At 62.5% G+C, this 18,034-nt stretch overlaps 5 protein-coding genes across 5 annotated transcripts; 4 read left to right on the top strand and 1 right to left on the bottom strand.

Annotated features, from left to right (window-relative positions):
* Positions 1-909: 909 nt before the first annotated feature.
* V1510DRAFT_433464 (dynein associated protein-domain-containing protein) lies at positions 910-3,854 on the top strand (the record flags this gene model as incomplete). The annotated part of the gene is made up of 3 exons (XM_066935516.1): positions 910-2,550; positions 2,692-3,118; positions 3,157-3,854. Coding segments are annotated over 3 exons (2,766 nt in total), but the record flags the coding sequence as incomplete, so codon positions are not given.
* Positions 3,855-5,049: 1,195 nt separating this feature from the next.
* V1510DRAFT_414835 (uncharacterized protein) lies at positions 5,050-9,498 on the top strand. Its single transcript, XM_066933484.1, has 2 exons — positions 5,050-7,440; positions 7,477-9,498. The coding sequence occupies exons 1-2, from the start codon at positions 5,308-5,310 to the stop codon at positions 9,184-9,186; spliced, it is 3,843 nt and encodes a 1,280-aa protein (XP_066789704.1). The 5' UTR covers positions 5,050-5,307; the 3' UTR covers positions 9,187-9,498.
* Positions 9,379-13,805, top strand: V1510DRAFT_103829 (uncharacterized protein). Its single transcript, XM_066930210.1, has 2 exons — positions 9,379-11,678; positions 11,716-13,805. The coding sequence occupies exons 1-2, from the start codon at positions 9,570-9,572 to the stop codon at positions 13,528-13,530; spliced, it is 3,924 nt and encodes a 1,307-aa protein (XP_066789703.1). The 5' UTR covers positions 9,379-9,569; the 3' UTR covers positions 13,531-13,805.
* A 2,363-nt stretch (positions 13,806-16,168) lies between these two features.
* V1510DRAFT_363627 (uncharacterized protein) lies at positions 16,169-16,901 on the top strand (the record flags this gene model as incomplete). The annotated part of the gene is made up of 2 exons (XM_066931144.1): positions 16,169-16,554; positions 16,586-16,901. The coding sequence occupies 2 exons, from the start codon at positions 16,169-16,171 to the stop codon at positions 16,899-16,901; spliced, it is 702 nt and encodes a 233-aa protein (XP_066789702.1).
* On the bottom strand, positions 16,590-18,029 carry V1510DRAFT_414824 (uncharacterized protein). The gene is made up of 2 exons (XM_066933483.1): positions 17,948-18,029; positions 16,590-17,257 (listed from the first exon to the last, which is right to left on the bottom strand). The coding sequence occupies exons 1-2, from the start codon at positions 18,003-18,005 to the stop codon at positions 16,902-16,904; spliced, it is 414 nt and encodes a 137-aa protein (XP_066789701.1). The 5' UTR covers positions 18,006-18,029; the 3' UTR covers positions 16,590-16,901.
* Positions 18,030-18,034: the final 5 nt, after the last annotated feature.

The raw sequence follows: 18,034 nt of genomic DNA, 5'->3' as shown, positions 1-18,034 counted from the left end.
TTGATCTGCTGCCGGAACCGCCCGCCGAAGATCCGGTGGATCACGGACGTCTCCTTGACGGGCTCCTTGAGCGATCTGGGTCAGCGCGGCCGGCCGCAGACTTACTTGGGCGCGACCGCGTTCTGCAGCGCGTCGACGAACTGGCGCAGGAACTCGTGCGCGTCCTCCTGGCGGTCGTTGGAGAACCGCACGCCGTTGGCGCGCAGCCGCCGGATCAGCGCCTTGGGGTTGATCGGCTTGCGCGTTTTGCGGGCGGCGTCGCCGTAGAACTCCTCGGCCAGCGCGGCGAACGTGCACATGAAGCAGTCGCCGTTGGCCTTGCACTCGCTGCGGTGCATCGTGAGCAGGTACTCGACCATCGCCGGGACGTGCAGCAGCGTCTGCAGGACCGAGTTCATGTAGCACGTCACGCCGAAGTTGTAGAGGCCGGGCGGGTTGGCGTAGCGCTTCTTCCAGCCGAGCGCGAGGCGGCCGCGGGGGAACAGCCCGGGCGCGGCCTCGACGTACTGCTCGCCCTCGGCCTCGACGGGCGGCGGGCGCGCGGGCGCGGCGGGCGCGGCGGGCTTGGCCTTCTTGCGGTCGCCGTTGACGACGACGAACCGGGCCGACGGCGTTGTCAGCCGCGCGCTCTCGGGGTCCTGCGCCGGCCGGAACACGAGCGGCTCGGCCAGACACTCCTTGACCGAGAACGCGGCCGTGCGGCCGATGGCGGCGATGGTGACGGGGGCCATGGTCTGGCGGGTGCGGTGCAGGCTGATCCGCGCCGGTGCCGGAATTTTTTCACGGCGGCACGTGACGTCCGGACTGAGCCGCGCTGCGTGCGGCTGATTTAGGGCCAGCTTTAGGGCTTAGGGTCAGGGCCAGGGGCACGCCGCACGTGTCGCCGCGTCGCGCATCCTCCGCCCCATGGACGCCGAATCTCTCAAGGCCAAGGTCCTCCACCTCGAGCGGCGGCGCGTCGAGGACCGCGCCCGCCTGCAGCAGCTCGAGCGCCTCACCGCGGACCATGCCAAGACCGTGCGGATCGTCCACCGGCTGGAGGCCAAGATCCAGCCCATGCACGCCGAGACCGTGCGGCTGCGCGCCCGCGCCGACGAGGCCGAGGCCGCCCGCGCCGCGCTCGAGACCCGCGTGGCCGAGCTGACCGAGGTGCTGGATCTCGCCACCGTCGAGCGCGAGATCGCCGAGGAGCAGGCCGAGGGCCTGCGCGAGGAGGCCGGCGCCGCGCGCCTGCGGATCGAGGAGCTCGGCCTCGAGGCCGAGCTCCTGCGGGAGGACGTCGCCGAGCTGCGTGCTGCCGGCCCCGGCGCGCCCACCGACGACACGTGGGCGCAGGCCGCGCAGCTGCGCGAGGCGCTCATCAAGCTCCGCGACGTCACGTCCGCCCAAGAGGCCGAGCTCAAGGAGGAGATCTGGAGCCTGCGCAAGCAGGTCTCGGCGCTCACGCAGGTCCAGCGCAAGTACGACGGCGTGCTCGCTCAGCTGCGCCACACCGAGGACGTGTCGGACACGCTGCGCCAGCAGCTCGAGGTCTCGGTCGGCGCCGAGCAGATGCTCGAGGACCTGACTGAGAAAAACTTGGCGCTGGCCGAGCAGGTCGAAGAGATGCGCGCGACCATCGACGACCTCGAGACGCTCAAAGAGATCAGCGACGAGCTCGACGCTACCCACGTCGAGACCGAGAAGCAGCTGCGGGCCGAGGTCGCCCAGCGGGAAGCAGTTATCCGCGAGCAGGCCCAGCGCATCGAGGAGGACGAGCGCGCGTACGCCGACTACGAGTACACGGTCGCCCGGTTCCGCGAGCTGGTTGCGTCGCTGCAGACCGACCTGGACGACCTGCGCGCGTCGGCGCACGACACCGAGTCCGACACGCGAGAGCTCAACCTGCGGTCGCGAGACCTGCTGGACCTGAACCTGCGGCTGCGGTCGCTGGCGACCAAGTCCCAGGGCAAGTCCATTGAGATCGACCTGCGCCGGCTGGAGCTCGAGCAGGCCCAGCGCCGGCTCGACATCGTGCGCCGGTTCCTGCCGACGTCGCTGGAGAGCACCCAGGCCGCGGTTGAGACGCTGCTGTGCTTGGGCCGGCTATGCCACAAGGGGACGCTGCTTGCCAGCCTGCACGGGGACCGGCTTGCTGAGCACAACCAGACCGACCACGAGCTGGCGGCCAGCCGGTGCCTGGCCGTGGCAGGCGAACGCCGCCGGCTGGTCGCACTGGCGGCTGCGGCCGGGCGCATGGCCGCGCTGATGGAGCAGCCGGCCGGCGCCGAGCCTGACGCTGCGCTCGAGACGTTTGAGCGCCGCGGCGCACTCTTGGGCTCGCTGGCGCCGGTCGAGCGGCACCTGGACGCCAGCCTGGGCGCGCTGCAGCGCGGCGATGATCGCGCTGATGCCGAAACCGCCGCAGTGCTGGACGGCTTTTTGGCCGCGCTGGCCGCCGCCGACGAGACGTACTTCACCGAGAAGTCGAGTCTGGCAGACTCGCTAGCGGCCGAGGCGGCGGCCGCGTCGCTGGCGGCCGCTGCCGATAACGCGGGGCTGGCGCTGCGCGTGCTGCGCGACTACTACCGCTACCGCACAATCCCGATTGACGACGACAGCGATCTGGACTCGGCCAGCGACTCGAGCAGTGACGTGTCGATGCCAACGACGCCGACACCGACGCCACGCCACACGGCCGTGACACCGCAGTCGACGCCGCTCGGCGCGCGTACGCCCAAGACGCCCAAGACGCCGCGCACGCCACGCACGCCACGGGCGCCGACCGCACTGGACACAGGCGCCGAGGCCGTGGCTGAGCACTGCCGGACGACGGCTGCGGCCGCACGCAAACTGGCGGCCGTGGTAGCTACCGCGCGCGACGCCGGCGTCGCCCCTACGGCCGAAGACACGGCCACCGTTCTGGCGGCGGCTGCGGCGCTCTGTGCGCCGGAGCACGCGCTTGAACAAGCTCCAGAAGAGCCCGTGGCAGCGCTGAAGGCGCTCGTGTCGTCCACGCTGTGCGCGCTGGCGGCCGGCCCGGCCGACGAGACGGCCGCGGCGGCGCGCACGACGCAGCTTGTGAGCGAACTGCGGTCGGTGCAGGCGCGGGTGAGCGGCCGCAACACCGTCACCGCCAGTAAGTTTCGCCAAATTTGACCGGTGTGCTGACGTCAGTTCCCACTGCGGTGGCTCCCTGGGACGTCCGTGCGGACACGCTAAGACAACAGGAGGACTCGCTGTCAGCCGCACACGCACGTGTGTCGGAGCTGACCGAGGATCTCCGTCGGCTGGCGCTCGAGCGCAAGCAAAGCGACGTCTCGGCCGAGGAGGCCGTGCTACGCACGAGTCTGCTGGAGGCGCGTCTGGCCAAGGCGCAGGCACGCGTGGAACATGCAGCGCAGCTCGAGCGCGAGCTGCGCGCCCGCGACGACCGCGTCAGGGCTCTCGAGGCTGATGTGGACGCCTTGCGCGAGCAGGTCGCCGCCCTGGAGGCTGCCGCGGACACCGGTCTTGCGGCCGCAGCAGACGCTGCTGCCCGGGCCGCAGCAGACCCTGCGTCAGCGCCCAACATGGCTGCGGCCGCCGAGGTCTCTGCACTGCGGGCCGAGGTAGCGGCGCTTCAGAGCGCCGTGCGGTTTCTGCGGCAGCCGGCGCCCGCTCCGACTTGGCTGTCAGTGCCGCTGCTGGCCAAGCCAAAGCCGTCAGCCTCAGGGCCAGCCCGGACGGCGCTGCTCGAGTCGGTGCTGGCGTTTGCTGCCGGCGCCGAGATGGTCAAGCTCGAGCGCACCCGCGGCGCGTGGCGGTCAAAGCGAACGGCGCCGCAGACGATCGCCGCGGCGCAGGCCGCGCGTTACCGTGCGCTTGTAGGCTGAGTCCATGTCGCTGCAAGGGCTGCGGAGAAAATTTCGCCTGGGGCTTGTGGTCCGAGCGCAACAGCTGCGGCTAGATTAGCTCAGGCACGAGCGCAATAAAGTTACACACCCAGGATGTTGGTACGCACCAAGCTACCGGTACTATCACGTGCTGTCACTTCTCCTGTGACTCAGCTCTTCCGTCTATCATGCGTACTAACCGCATCCATCGGACGGTAGCCATGCAAGCTGCCGAGTTGCTCCAACCGGCGGTTATCGTCCGGTAGTGTTTTGCAGTCATGGTGGTCGATGTATGGCTTCGGGCGCGACTAGTGCCAAGGTCTACTAGCAACGATCGCACGGTCGAGACTGTGTTCTACGCCAGTGTAAGTGGATAGGCCGCTGTACATGCTGGCTGGCGACAGTACATGCTGGCTGGCGACAGGGCATGCTGGCTGGCGACAAGTTGTCACAGAGCTGGACTCTATGCTAGTACGACGACTCTTCACGAGGCGGCTTAGAGATACACACCGAAGTGTATCTTTGAAGATATCGAGATCACGGCCGGTTGCTTCTATTGATGTAGAGTAGCGCTCGCTGGGCGTTTACGACATCAGGCTGCAGAGCATACTGTTCCGACTCCAGGCAGCGACATGCCAGGACCGTAAAAATGGCCACAAAGTAGACGTGAGCACGTCGTCTCTCATCCTTGCATTGTTGAGGGGCGGGACCGAGTTCGAGTGGTTAGACGACGCCCAATCTATCTACTCGCGAGAATATCTCGGGACCATTCGTATATTTCAAACCAACTCAACGTGGCCGAGCTGCTGGCTTGCTGCCGATTTGAGGGTTTGAGCCTTTGAGTGCGCTAGACTCGTTCTCCTACTGCCAGAGCTGGCACAAATCGACAGGATAGCGCGAATCCGCAAGAAAAGTGCGAATTACAACTAAAGAGGATAGCTAGCAACGGCCAGAGCCGACCGGACCAAAGACAATGGAGTCTGAACCGCAACGGGTTCTACGCTCTTGGCTCGCTCTGTTGTATAGTCGGATCAGCAAACGCACTAGGAACCAGAACGCTATCGATTGTGCATGATCTACATTGGGGTGGTGAAGGAATAGGGGGCAACGAAGAGTCACGGGACGAGCACTAGGTTGTGAGTGCATCTAAGTACATGTTAGCTCAGGTACGGGTTACTTCATATTTAAGTTCCATGTCCATTTCCTTGGAACCACTAGAAGAGGACCCGTTCCAAGTGTTTGGATCTCGTAACAGCCACCCATACCAATCACAGTCACAGCAGCCCCCAGCCGGGCCTCGATGTCTAGTCGCGCCATTGGCTCTAGGCCCCGACCAGGCTGTTCTGACGCGACGTTCCCAGTCTAGCTGTTTGTGCCCAGTTGCATAGCAGCACTCTCCAGTCATACTCTGCCGCTTCTACCCCGGCGACCCTTCCGGCCTATCGACACCTGCATGGACGACTTTGCCTCGAACCACTTCAATGACGGCGCTATCTTCAGACTGGACGAGTGGGGCTACCGCTTCCTGTGCGGCCTCTGCGGAAAATCATACGTCTATTCCAGATCTGAGCGAGTGATTGACCGGGACCCAGGCTGGCAGGATCAGGTCCGCTCGCTCTACTTTAAAGATGGGCTTATCCACACAGAGCACCATGCGTCCTACTATACTTCGCTGGTCGGCCAAGGGCCTGACCGTGCCGAGGAGCTGGCCTACGGGCCGCGGCAGTGGGTGCCGCACCATTTCTACGCGTTCGACCCAGGCCCGGAGCTCACCTTCTGTTTCAACGTGCACGAAGACTGCTGGCAGCTCTTGCTGGCCAGGGGCGCGCAGGACAGCGATCTGGTGAATTGGCAAGAGAGAGACTACGCGACCGCCCTGTACATGCATCTCGCCCAGCAGACGAGACGCCCGCTGGTCGATATGCCGTACGAAAACCTGTATGATGGCAACGACTACGGCGCCAGAGACGATTCTGATTGGACGCCTGAGCGCACGGGGCCTCCTGACGCCTATGAACTCGAAGAGCTGGTTGAAAGGACGTCTGTGAGCGACATCTCTCTGCCTCGACTGATCAAGACGGGACTGGAGTGGGAGCAGCACCACCTAGCCAGGGACTCGACCGAGCCTCCAGCAGAAAGGGCTCACAGCCACGAGTCGAGTTTCCTGAAGTACATAAACGAGGCCGTGTTCGATGTCATTGCCGAGCATCTGCAGCTGCGAGACGTCATCACCCTGCGACTGGTCTGCTGGCAATTGGCCAGACTGTGCGATATCCGCCGGCTTGCGCCAAGTTTCTGGAAACACCAGCTCTCTAGGGATCGCGTGGCCCGCGTTCTCGCTCCAGAAGTCGTTGGCCGTCGCATCCACGGCGCCGACCTTCGACGGCTCATCCTCGGCGTGCGTCTGTCTTTGCGGCAGCTCGATGCTAGCACCATTAGCCGGGCACTTGTCTGGAACTCCCTCGACGGGCTGTTGCCCGCTTTGAAGGCGAGAAATTCAATGCACGCACAGTCGCCGGCGGGAATCACTCTGCGACCGTGGAGTCCTGGCGGATACCTTGATCACACCACACCAGATCACAGAGCACACACCTTCCGGGCTACAGACCGGCGCGACGGCGAGCCAGAGCTGGTCATCAATCGCGCGAGCTATTTCCGCGCATGCGAAAGACCCCAGCACTCTGACACGGGTATCTTCGGAGCCCAGGAACTCCGCCATGTAGCGATGCCGCTCTCGTGGCCGCTGCTGGACGCTCCCCGCCGCATCAGCGTCTCTTTGACGTCCTTTGGCGCCTACAAGCTCGTCTGTGGTCTACGTGTGTTCCACGCAGGCAGCGACGTTCTACTGCACCAGCTTGGATACCACAACCCGTACGACGAGGTCTCGGCCGAGCTGCCGGGGTCGCAGAAGCTGGCGTCCATTGATTTTGGCCATCTCACAGCCGGAATCAGCTGTGTGCGGTTCAACACGGCCGACGGCGCTTCGTCCGACTGGCTTGGCGAGTTCACCGAGCCGGAAGACCTTACGAGCGACATAACTATCGAGTGGCTCGCCGACTACACGACGTACTCTGCCCGAGGAAACCTGCCAGTCTCAGTGGACGGGGAGTGCTACCTTGTGCTCGCGTTGAAACGATTTAATGTGTACAGCATCGGAATCGCGCAGCCGGAGACGACCTCGGAGGCCATATCGGAAGATCTAGACGCGTTCGGGACCTACGACGCCAGAAAGTTCCTGTGGAGGCCACCTCGAGAGCTGGCTGCCGGCTCTGCAGTAAAACTGACGCCAGTCCTTAGGAACACTCCTCGTTATACCAAGGAACATCTGCAGATCGTGCCCACGCCTGAAAGAAGCAGCGTTAGCGCGCATTTGACAAGAATTGACTTCTGTTTCGATGTTTCCTTGCTAGAATGGCAGTTGGTGTTCTATTACTCAGACAAGAGGTCGCAGAAATATCCGGCCAGGTCGCGGGGCTCAAATTTCAGCACGAGCTCCATATTTTTGTCGGCAGAGCAGGGCGAACGCGTGGTCGGCATAGAATTCGTGATAGGCCAATGTGCACGAGAGGGCCTGCTTCAGCTGCGGGTACGTACTACAAGTCTACAAATGGCTGACCGGCAGATTACCACGAACTTCGGCCAGTCCAAGCTCGCCGGAGTACCTCCGCTGGTTCAATGCTGCTCAAGTTCCGAGATCATCTTTCCTCGGGACGGCTACATAGCTGGCCTGGTGTGCCCAGCGCTGTCACAGTATCTCGACGCGTTTTGCGCGCACGGCGTCCTGGTGGCCCCGTGGACGGAGACCGACAGCAAAACAGCGCCGCCAGAGCTCAACCTACATATCCACAAAGTGTCTAGCATGTGGCTGTCCAGCCTGAGCCAAATTTACAGACACTGCAGCAATCTGTGGATCCGGTCTCCACAAACGGAGGGCCCTGTGGGCTTTGATGTTGCGTCCTTCAAGAGCGTGCGGAAGATCACTCCCTGCTTCGTCACGGCGTCTGACGATGAAGACCTGAGCTACATCTGCGGACTCCTGCTTGAATACCACAAGCACCCAACGCCGGCTGCGCTGGGCTATATCACTGCAGACGTCGGCGACAGCTTCGAACTGGCTGAAGACGAGAATGTGCGGTCGATATCGTTCCAGGGCCCGAGCCGTTTGCTCGCTGAGCACTGCCGTGCGACGGCAAAGCTGCGCGACAGCTACGCAGAGCCGACGGAGGAAAGCCTTCGGGACAGCATTCCGCCGCCTGGCTGGAACATTGTGGTCCCGGGTTTCGCGACCATCGCAGTCGAGACCTGGCGGTCCCGGAAGGGAGTGCTCACGACGCGCGCGAGACCTGGCGGGCAAGGAGGAGACGCAGGCCAGACGTTCGAGGCCAAAGCGGGCGAAGCGCTGGCCGCGATCGCGTGGAGAGTATGGGGAGACACAGTGCTTCTCGACGCCCATATCACGGGCGGAAAGCGGCCAATAGAGGTCCTGATACCCCTCCAGCAAGTGCAGACAGACCTTGCAGGCGTCTCGAGGCTGTTTTTCGACGGGCCCGACGGCGACAAACCGTCGGATCCTGTTGTGTCGATCGATGCCTGCTACACGGGATCTGAGCTGGTGGGCTTGCGGTTTGCCTATCGATCTCGCGCCAGCAGGCTGATCGGAGAGCTGGGCGACAGCCGGGTCAGTGCGGCTGTTCCTAAGGGCTCTCGGCTGTTCCGAATGGCCGCAGAGTACGGCTGTAGAAGGCACGAGATCGACATCGAGTTCACGGTGAAGGGGGCCAAGTCTAAAACTGCGGCGATCCGTCTTGAGCGCCCCAACAAGGCCAGCCTTTCCCGTTGCGGCTACGTCGAACGTCATGTCTGGGTTGAACACGCAGATGAGCCTCCCCAGCGGTTTACAGAGTTCAAGTTCGTCCCGGATCGAGAGTACCTGAGGAGCGAGCTGTCGGCTGTGGAGTTTCTGGTCGCACGCGGCACGAGTCTGGACCACGTGATCGCTCCATATCGGTCAACGACGCAGTCACCCGATCCGTTCGTGGCAGCTGCTAGATATGCAATCGTCCTGGGACGGGGGGCTGAAACGTTTCCGGTACTTCCCGAGCCGACGGGTGAGGCAGAGGCGGAGACTGCGGAGATAAAGCCGGACGAGACTGCTGGCCCTGCAGGTCTCACCCACCCAACGTCCTCGCCTTCCCTCCGCGGCCGTCTTGAGCGCACTGTGTGGCCGACGTTCGAGGCCCTGCACGAGGGCCCGAGTGGCTTCCAGATGTGCGGAGTCTACGCGCCGCTAGGGCTGATGAAGAGCTTGGGGGCAGTCTTTCGAAAAGCCTAAAACGGAACCCGGCAAGACCCGGTCATGCAGGTTACGAGATACAAGATACGCTTTTTCCAGCTGCAGATTGGGGGCCCGTGCTGGCGGATTGGGTGCCACTAGAGCCTAGTCCAGGCACTGGTGCGCCAATAAGATTCCATCTGGGAACGTTCCAAGCTGTTGGTGCCTGTCACGTGTAACGCCCGCCACTAGGCCGTGCGCGCGTCAGTCCCGTACACAAACGCGCACAGGTCCGCCCACCAGGCCGCGATCCTGACGCACTGTACGCCTGCCTAGCCGCATTGGTCGCGCTGCATGAGCATTCCTGTTCCCAGCGCCTACGTAGACTTGAGAGCACCTGCTGTCAGTTTCCGCTATTCTGTCGTCTGACAGCAGTGCACAGCATGAACGAGACGGCGCTGCGCGCCGCACACGACGACGGTCCGGAGGCAACCGAGCTCGCGTACAGAACTCTGTGCGGTCTCTGCGGAGAGCCGTACTTGTTCAGCGGGCCGTTTGACGAAGAAGACGTCCGAGAACCGACCTGGCTGGACACAGTGCGCTCCCTGTACTGCATCAATGATCTCGTCTTCACCGAGACCCACGCCGACTTTCTCTTGGACTGGCCCGATGAGAACACGATCCTGACCGATCAGACATACGGGGAGCAGCGCTGGACGCCACACCAACACCCGATCAACGGTTTTGGGCTTCCGGAGGACGCCGTTTTCTGCCACAGCGTCCACGAGGTGTGCTGGAAGCTACTCCTGAAAAAAGCGTCGTACGATTCCGCATTCGCCGACTGGAGGGAGCAGATGTACGCGGTTGCGCTCTACCGCCAGCTGGCCCAGCAGTCCACGCGGCCCCTGACGAGCGTTTCGGTGCACACGATCTACCCGAACCTGATATCTGCCGCACAGACGTACGAAGATTTTGTCGAGGTCCAGACCCTGCTGAACGCTCTGCGAGATACGCCCGTAGACGCCGTCTCGCTAGACTACGTCGCTCGTCTCGGCCGGCTCTGGGACGAGCAGGAACACCGCAAGAACGCAGAAGGCCGCATCGCAAGACACGGATCCACGGACAGAGCGTCTCCGGGCGCCAACGACTCGTCTTTTCTGTTGCGTGCGCTAGACAGCTCTCTCTTCGACACGCTCGTCGAGCATTTCTCGATCACCGAAGTTCTGAACCTGCGCCTGACCTGTAAGCAACTCGCCAGTCTCTGCCACGAACGTGCGCTAGGACCCAAGTTCTGGTGGTACCAGCTGGTCCGGGACCCCATAGCCAGCATAGTTCTGCCAGAAGCTGCCGAAATCGACATCTCAGAGGAGACGTACAAGTGCAAACATCTCGTGCAGGGCGCGTACCTCGCGCTGCGGAAACGAGAGGCCTGGGCCGTAAGAAGGGCCATTTTGTGGTACTCGCTCGATGTCGTCCTCTTCAATATCAAGACGCAGCACGTGCTGTCCGCGCAGTCGCCAGCTGGCCTGGATCTGGAGCTGTTGGACCTCTCAGAGGAACCAGAAGCTGGCCCGTCCGACGCCACTTCGCCCGATCACCAGTCACCGAAAGATCCAAGCCACATCCTGCGGGCCAGGAGTTTCTCGGAAAACTGTCCCGAGCTTATCCTCACTCGCGAGAGCTATTTCACGGGCCCGGAGAGTCTGCCGCACTCGGACACGAGCGTATTTGGCCCCGGAGAGATCTGTCATGCCGGCATGCTGCTGTCGTGGCCGCCCACGGACACCGCCTTGACTATATATGTTTCGATGGTGAACTTTGGCGAACGGGGAATAATCTGCGGCCTGCGCGTGTGCCGGGCTGGGTCCAGCAGTATCCTCTCCGAGATAGGGTACTACAATCCGTACAGCACACTCTCGGCCGATCTGCCTGGATCGGCGGCTCTGGCGTCGATCGACATTGGCCAATGTACACTGGGAATCAGCAGTGTCCGGTTTAACATGCGCGACGGCACCTCCTCCGCTTGGCTTGGATCTTCGTGCGCAAAGGCGTGGGGGACTCTCCCTGTTCACTCGGGCGGCGAGGACAGCTACCTGGTCATTGGCCTCGAGCGCTGCCGAGTGCTGAATATCGGTATTGGGCGGCCGCGGAGCAACCCCGAGTCCCGGTGTTGGGAGCGACCGAGTTTGCGCGAAACAAACGACGCGCGAATCTTTTTATGGCAACCGTTCCTGGAGCAGGCAGAGCACCTCTCGGTCATATTCTCGCCCTTTCTCCTGAGCGGTCTCGACAACTCGCAGGAATACCTTAAAGTGGTTCCGCCGTTCGGCAGCGGCAGCGGCGGCAAAGATCTGGTCAGGATAGACTGCTGCACCGTGCTCGGCCACCGATGGGGCTTCCAATTCTGCTACTCGGACGGCAGCATCGTCAGGTATCCCGACTGCGACCCTTCGCCAAAGTCTGTGATCACGTCGATGTTTGTTTCGACTTCCCTGGGCGAACGGGTCGTGAGATTCATGACCGCCGTCGGCAATGGCGTGGTGCAGGTGATGGTACGCAGGACACGGCACAGCACTGACGTTCCCGCAGATAACGACGAACTTTGGCCAGGAAAAGATCTTCCGGATGGCACTACAGGTGGCGTCGGATTTCTTCTACGTAGACATGCGGCCGGAGGGAGGGCACGTTGTCGGAGTCATCGTGCCTGAGCTGGACCAGCCTCAGTTGTGCGCGCTCGGCGTGCTGGTCGCTCCACTGACCGACGTGACGCCCGACGACATAGATCTCGAGGCGCACGCCGTCTCCAAGGACTGGACGGCAACCCGGCCGTATCTGCAGCTCGACTACAGTAACGACTATCATCGGATGCTCAACGCCGCGCCGGAAATTGTCAACTACAGCGTTGAATTTGCGTCGTTCCGAGGTCTGCGAAAGCTCACACCTTGCGTGACCAGACACGGCTCGGCCGGCGTCGAGGAGTTCATCTGCGGGCTCGTTCTGGAGTATCACGATCACCCGACACCGGCCAGCCTGGGGTTCATGGCCGGGAACATTGGCGGAGGCGTGGAGCTAGCCCGTGGCGAACACATCAGATCCATACAGTTCAGCGGCGAGAGATCTTACAGCCAGGCCCTGACAGACATTGCCAGAGTGAGACAAGGAGGAGACTGGAATATGGGCTCGCGGGGCGGCTCGCAAACGACCTGGCCAGGAGGCGTTCTAGCGGCCAATTCGCGAACGTTTCGCATCGACGAGCTCGCCGGATTTGCGCTCATCATCATCTACACGACCCTTTCGCGCACGCTCACGCTCCGGGTAGCCGGCATGCGGTCTATTGTCGAGCCGGAGAGAGTGGTCACGTTTGAGGCTCGCCAGGACGAAACGATTGCCGCCATGTCGTGGAGAATCGTTGGCGAGCGGGCGCTGTTGGACGCTCAAATTACGGGCGGCACTCGACCGAGCGAATTCCTCATGCCGTTCGACCAGGTTCGCGCCGACAGAGACCGCGTCGAGAAGCTGTATTTTGAAGGGCCCGAGGGCGACTCTCCCGAGAACCCGGTCGTCTATATTGACGTATTCTACCAGGGGTCTAAGCTCCGGGGCATACGCTTCATATATCTCTCTGGCGCCGGCAAGCTCGCAGGCCAGCAGGGCGACAGCCAACTCCGGATGCTAGTACCAGAAGGACACAGACTCGTGGCCTTGACGGCAGAGTATGGCTGCTCGCGATACGAGATCGACATCGAGATCAGGGTGCACAAGCCCGGGCTGGACGAGGCCATCGATCTGCGCTTCGAGCACCCGAACAGAGACAACTTTTGCGGCTATGTCGAGCGCCATGTGTGGACCGAGCCGGAGAACTATGTCGAAGAGGTTCAGAGCATGTTTGAAGTGACACTAGGAGACGACTACTTCAGAGAGGCCGGCGCGACCTGGTCGTACCTCGAATCTCGAGGTGCAAACTGGCACAACATTGCGTTCCTGTATCCGGTGCGCGCGAACGGGCCTCACATCAAAAGTAACCTAGTGAGATTCATTGTTCATGTCGGACGAGGATTCGACACTCATATGTTCGTCCCGGAGACTGAGCGCGAGCCAGAGGAGGAGCTTGCGAGCGCCCGAGACGAGACAGAGGCAGAGAGCCGTGATAGCACGACCGACGCACACAGTCCGGGGGCCAGGTCAGACTATGAGAATGCGGGCGTGGACGCAGAGAGCGGCTCAGGCGATTCGCAGAGCGATTACGATGAGTACTACGAGTCATCGGTAAGCTACGCTGCTCTCAAACTCCGCGGCCCGACAGCGACCATCGCCCACCACGGCCCGGAGTCCTCCCGGCTCTGTGGGATTTACGTGCCATTCGGGTTTGTGAAGAATCTGGGGGCGATATATCAGATGTACTGAAGCCTACATTGTGGATGGTAAATACAAGATATTTTCGCAAATTACCGTCGCGCCTGGGCTCGCGTAGGACCAACTCTAAAGTCACACAGGTACTAGCGTTTAATAAGATTTCATATGCCAGTGCTCCGTTCCAGGTGCTTGGTATGCCTCGCTAGCCGTTTCTGTCCGTGTACGTCTGCACCATTTCAGCGTACTATCCCCGGGTTTCAGGAATATACTGCGACAAATCTGCGCGGATCGGAAACTCGCTTTTCTACGATTCGTGTGATTGGGTCATGCCCGTGGCCGATCCACATAGGGCGACTGCATGTTATGCGATAACTGTCGCAGAGGTTCGAAAGCCTCCTTGTTGAACCTCTACTGGTCGACAAACGCCAGCGGAAACCCCTGTAGAGCTGTTTATGCCCACTGGTGGCGACCAGACCGAGTCCGGGGTGATTAGAAGCGCATACTGGTCGGGATCCGAAAGTACGTCCTAGAAAAGGGCGGGCAACTGGAGACTGCTCGAAGATGATTTCGCTGCAGTGCGCCAGCGCTCGCCACAAGACGCCAGGTTGGCGCCGCGCAAATTAGTGACGATTACTTCCGTATTAGACATAGGCAGTGGAAATCTTACAATGACTACGCCACTGCTTTGTACAGTCTGCCAAGCAAGCGAGTTTGGCCTTTGCAGCTGATGGGCCACACCATGCTCGCTGAAGACGCGGCAAGTGCTGTAGAGACACTTACCAACCAGCTTATCTATAACCTGCCCCTCGGAGACAAGCGGATTCTAGAAGCGCTCAAGTGCGCTATCAGATTACAGTCCCATGGCGGCCAAACGGCGAACTAGCGAAACATGAAACAGCGCTCGTTATCAACGAAGAGCGCTACTGGACTGGTACGTTTCCTTCGAAAAGGCTCCAACACACTTTCGAGAAGGCTATTCAGCTCTCCTTGAAAAGATTTTCGAAACGTCCTGGGCAGAGAGTCGAGCAGATGCGACCTCGTATGACAGACTTTGTAGCAAACAGGCAGTCAGATAGGCTCCAGCGTGTAGACGTCGGACCCCCGGTATCTGGTACAAAGGGGCGAGCTCCTAATATCTTCTAACTCTGCTAAGTGGCTTGTATAAATTCGGACAGACATGCAGTTTCGAATGCAGGTGTGGGAGAGTATACCGCTAATGTGCAGTTGGCCAGCAACGGTGTGATCTACGGCAGACCTGACGTGTTTCGGCCTGTGGGCGGTGCTATTCAGCGAGGTACTGCCTGAGACAACGCTCGCGAAAAGTACGTCCAGCATCAGCGTATCTATCTCGTCACTATCTGTCTTTTCCTTGTACGATATCGACTGCTACATTCCATCGCGCTGATACACTACTTCAGACTGATGTACTCTTTGCAGCTCCTGCCAGATTACTTACATCATCTGCTAGTAACTGATCTGGAAAGTGTGGCCGGAGGCTATGCCACAACACTGGAGCTGACCCTTGCTGGAGCTACCAGCTCTAGTCTGATCAGCGGCGAGCCATTTCGCCTCTCGAAACGCAGCGACGTCATGCTATGGAAGTCGTATAGTAGCTACTGCCCGACACTAGAGAGCTCGCTTGAAGACAACGGGTCTTGTAGGAGCGTTATGTAGATAGAGAATCTACAGACGAACCGACGCGATACCGGGAACAGTCGATTCCATGCGGCGGTGTCGGATGGCTCTCAGATTGTCCTAGTTCGCTCTTGGAGACAGTGGCTTCGAACACACACTCGATGATGTTGCCCCTGCTATGGATCTGATCTGGCGGCTCGACGTCAGATTTGTCTCTATGCACCAGATCTGGCGGCTAGACTTTTGTCTCTATGCATCAGATCTGGCCAACATCGACCATATGAAAGGTAGCGCCTCAGCGAGTCCAGCCCACTACAGGACCGATCTCTCGCGAGCTTGCACATCTTGCGGAGAGTACCAGAACTGCGCCAGTGCTCCTCAATCCAGCGTAGACTGTCTCTGATGTGGGGCATGGTCTGCAGGGCGTGGGAGCCGTCGCGGAAGCGCATATTGCTGACGGCAGCAACGCCTACGTCATGGGCGGTGGCGGCGCACGGGCCCCCAACGTGCATGTGGCTTAGGGCAGGGGCAGCAGCCGCACCGCATAGCAAGCCGCACCACGTGCGGCGCGACCCCGCGCGCAACCCCGCGCGTCCGCGCGCTGCTGAGCTGCTGCGCCACTGCGCTGCCACGTCTGCGGCGCGTGCCCTCGGCGTGATCGCTCGCGGGGGCGTCAGGCGACCGTAGCCGTCTCCGCGCGACCGATCCACACCGCGCAGCTCGCCCGCACGCCCGGCCCAGCGGCCCCCGCCCGCCGCGGCCGCCCGCCGCCCGCCGAGCTGCGGCTGGGGCGTTGTGTCGTATAAAGCGCCTGGTGTTGCCTCGCAAGGCCACAGAGGCTAATAACCGACGTAAACAAACGCGGCCGCGAAAAGTTTTCACGACCAACCCCAGCCGCGCAGCAGCCCCCAGAGCGCGCCGAGCGCACGAGAGCGCGAGCGAGCAGACCAGACGCAGTCCGGGCACGGTCCTGGAAGCAGCAGCGACCAGCGCACGAGACGAGCAGCAGATCACGATGGCCGCAGTCAGCGAGATGGGCGGCAGCGCGCCGGCCATGGCGCCGCCGCGGACAAGCACACCGCACCGCAAGCGGCGACGGTCGTCGACGGTGTCGCCGTATGGCTCGCCGTTCGGATCGCCGTACGGCGGTGCGCTGGCGGGCGGATTTGCAGCGTGCGGGGCGTTGGGCGCAGGACCCCGCGCCCTCACCGACGCCGACAAGCGCCCACGCAAGGACATGGCTCCCCTCCGCCCGTCGTACGTGTGCAAACCCAGCGAAGCGCGGCCGTTTCTGCCGGGCGACCACCTCGGCCTGCACGTGTACGTGCCAGGCGCGACGGCGTCGTTGCGGGTGACGGTCGCGAGGTGCCTGCGCCAGACAATCGGACCGACCGTGTTTGTGTTTTACGGTGCCGCGGACGCGCACGTCCAGGCGCTCAGGTAAGCGCGCGCGCGACCGGGCTGACGACAGCGACATGACGCACGCCCTACGCCAGCAGTACGACGCGGCCGTGTTTGCGGTCTGCGTCGGCGGGCCAGATCTGGCCAACGACTACAGCATGCCCATCATCATGGACACCAAGACCGCGCTGACGCGGTACTGCCGTGCGCTGGACCCCAACGCCGGCGGCCGGCAGGCCATGGCCGCGGTCGTCGTTGTCGACGCGCGCGAGCGCCGCCGCATGTTCCTGCCCGTGGGCTACGGCGGCTACATTGCCCGGCCGGTGGCGCCGGACCTGGTGCCGTCCGTGGTCACCGAGGCCCTCGCATATCTAGCAGCAGAATAATCACATTTCCCTGATCGCCGCGCGCTCGGCGGCGTCGAAGATTCCGGCGCCGCTCCGCAGCGCCTGCTCCAGCGCGGGCACGCTCTCGGCCGAGAACTCCTTGCTGGCACGGACCCGCGCGAGCTCCTCGGCGAACTGCTGTTCGACCACCTGCACGTAGTCCGCCATGAACTCGGCGTCACCAAACACCGGCAGCGCCAGGCCGGCCGCTGTGGGGCCGTCGGTGGCCTCGGCCTCGGCCTCGGCCGCCTTGACCGCGTTCACGAGGTCCTCGTCGACAGGCTCGGCCTCGGACGCGACGGACGGGGCCGACGAGGACGACGAGGACGACGAGTCAGAGTCCGAGTCGGAAAAATCTGTTGGTCAGCGGGTCCGTATGGCAGGGCAGGATCGCCTTCAGCCGCACACGGTGCGGCTGGGCTGTGGCTGTCTGAGCCGCACACGGTGCGGCGGGACTGTGGCTATCTGAGCCGCACAACGTGCGGCGGTGCTGCAGGTCGCCCGAGCCGCATGACGTGCGGCTTACGGCAACCGTTCCACGCAGGGACGGTCGCCGTCGGAGTCTCGGCGGCGGCCGGCGTAGCGTCTCCGCGGCGACCGGCGGATAGCTGGCCTTCGGGCAGGCGATCCGAGCCGCACGCGGTGCGGCTTATAGCTGCCTGGCCGCATGGCCGCGCTTGCCCTCAGCACTCGCCGCAGGCGCCGTCGCCAGCGGAGTTGCCACCGGAGGCGCGCGTGGCGCAGACGGCCCCCGGCACTGACGCTGTCGCCGGCGAGACCCTTCGGGCGGCTGATCTGAGCCGCACAGCGTGCGGCTTATAGCCGCAACCTCGTCCTGTCCGCAAGCCGGCCACGCTCCACGGGGCCGCCGTCGGAGCCTCGTCCAATACTGCCCCCCCAGCACCTGCAGCGATCGCTCGGATCGCCACAGCAGGCGGCGCGTGCAGTTGCCCTCCTGCCGCAGCCCGCAACAGCACCCGGCGATCCGATCTGGCCATCGGCCGATCCAGCAGGCCGCAGACCCAGCAGCAGCTATTCACACATACCCTCAGTGCGCTTCTGGCGCTTGCGCCGGTTGCGCTTCCGTTTGGCGTCGACGGCCATGGTGAAAATTTTTGGAGACGGGTGCCGAG

The sequence above is a fragment of the Dipodascopsis tothii genome (assembly GCF_038497935.1).
Source record: "Dipodascopsis tothii strain CBS 759.85 unplaced genomic scaffold V1510scaffold_10, whole genome shotgun sequence".
Taxonomy (NCBI): Eukaryota; Fungi; Ascomycota; class Lipomycetes; order Lipomycetales; family Lipomycetaceae; genus Neoaidaea; species Neoaidaea tothii.
The sequence above is the reverse complement of the archived record's forward strand: the minus strand, read 5'-3'. Positions and strand labels throughout refer to the sequence as shown.

Coding starts and splice junctions, on each gene's coding strand:
- V1510DRAFT_414835 (XM_066933484.1), top strand. CDS start 5,308: ATGGACGACTTTGCCTCGAACCACTTCAATGACGGCGCTATCTTCAGA. Junction 7,441..7,476: donor AGGGCCTGCTTCAGCTGCGG/GTACGTACTACA, acceptor GCTGACCGGCAG/ATTACCACGAACTTCGGCCA.
- V1510DRAFT_103829 (XM_066930210.1), top strand. CDS start 9,570: ATGAACGAGACGGCGCTGCGCGCCGCACACGACGACGGTCCGGAGGCA. Junction 11,679..11,715: donor ATGGCGTGGTGCAGGTGATG/GTACGCAGGACA, acceptor ACGTTCCCGCAG/ATAACGACGAACTTTGGCCA.
- V1510DRAFT_414824 (XM_066933483.1), bottom strand. CDS start 18,005: ATGGCCGTCGACGCCAAACGGAAGCGCAACCGGCGCAAGCGCCAGAAG. Junction 17,258..17,947: donor GCGCCAGAAGCGCACTGAGG/GTATGTGTGAAT, acceptor GCTGACCAACAG/ATTTTTCCGACTCGGACTCT.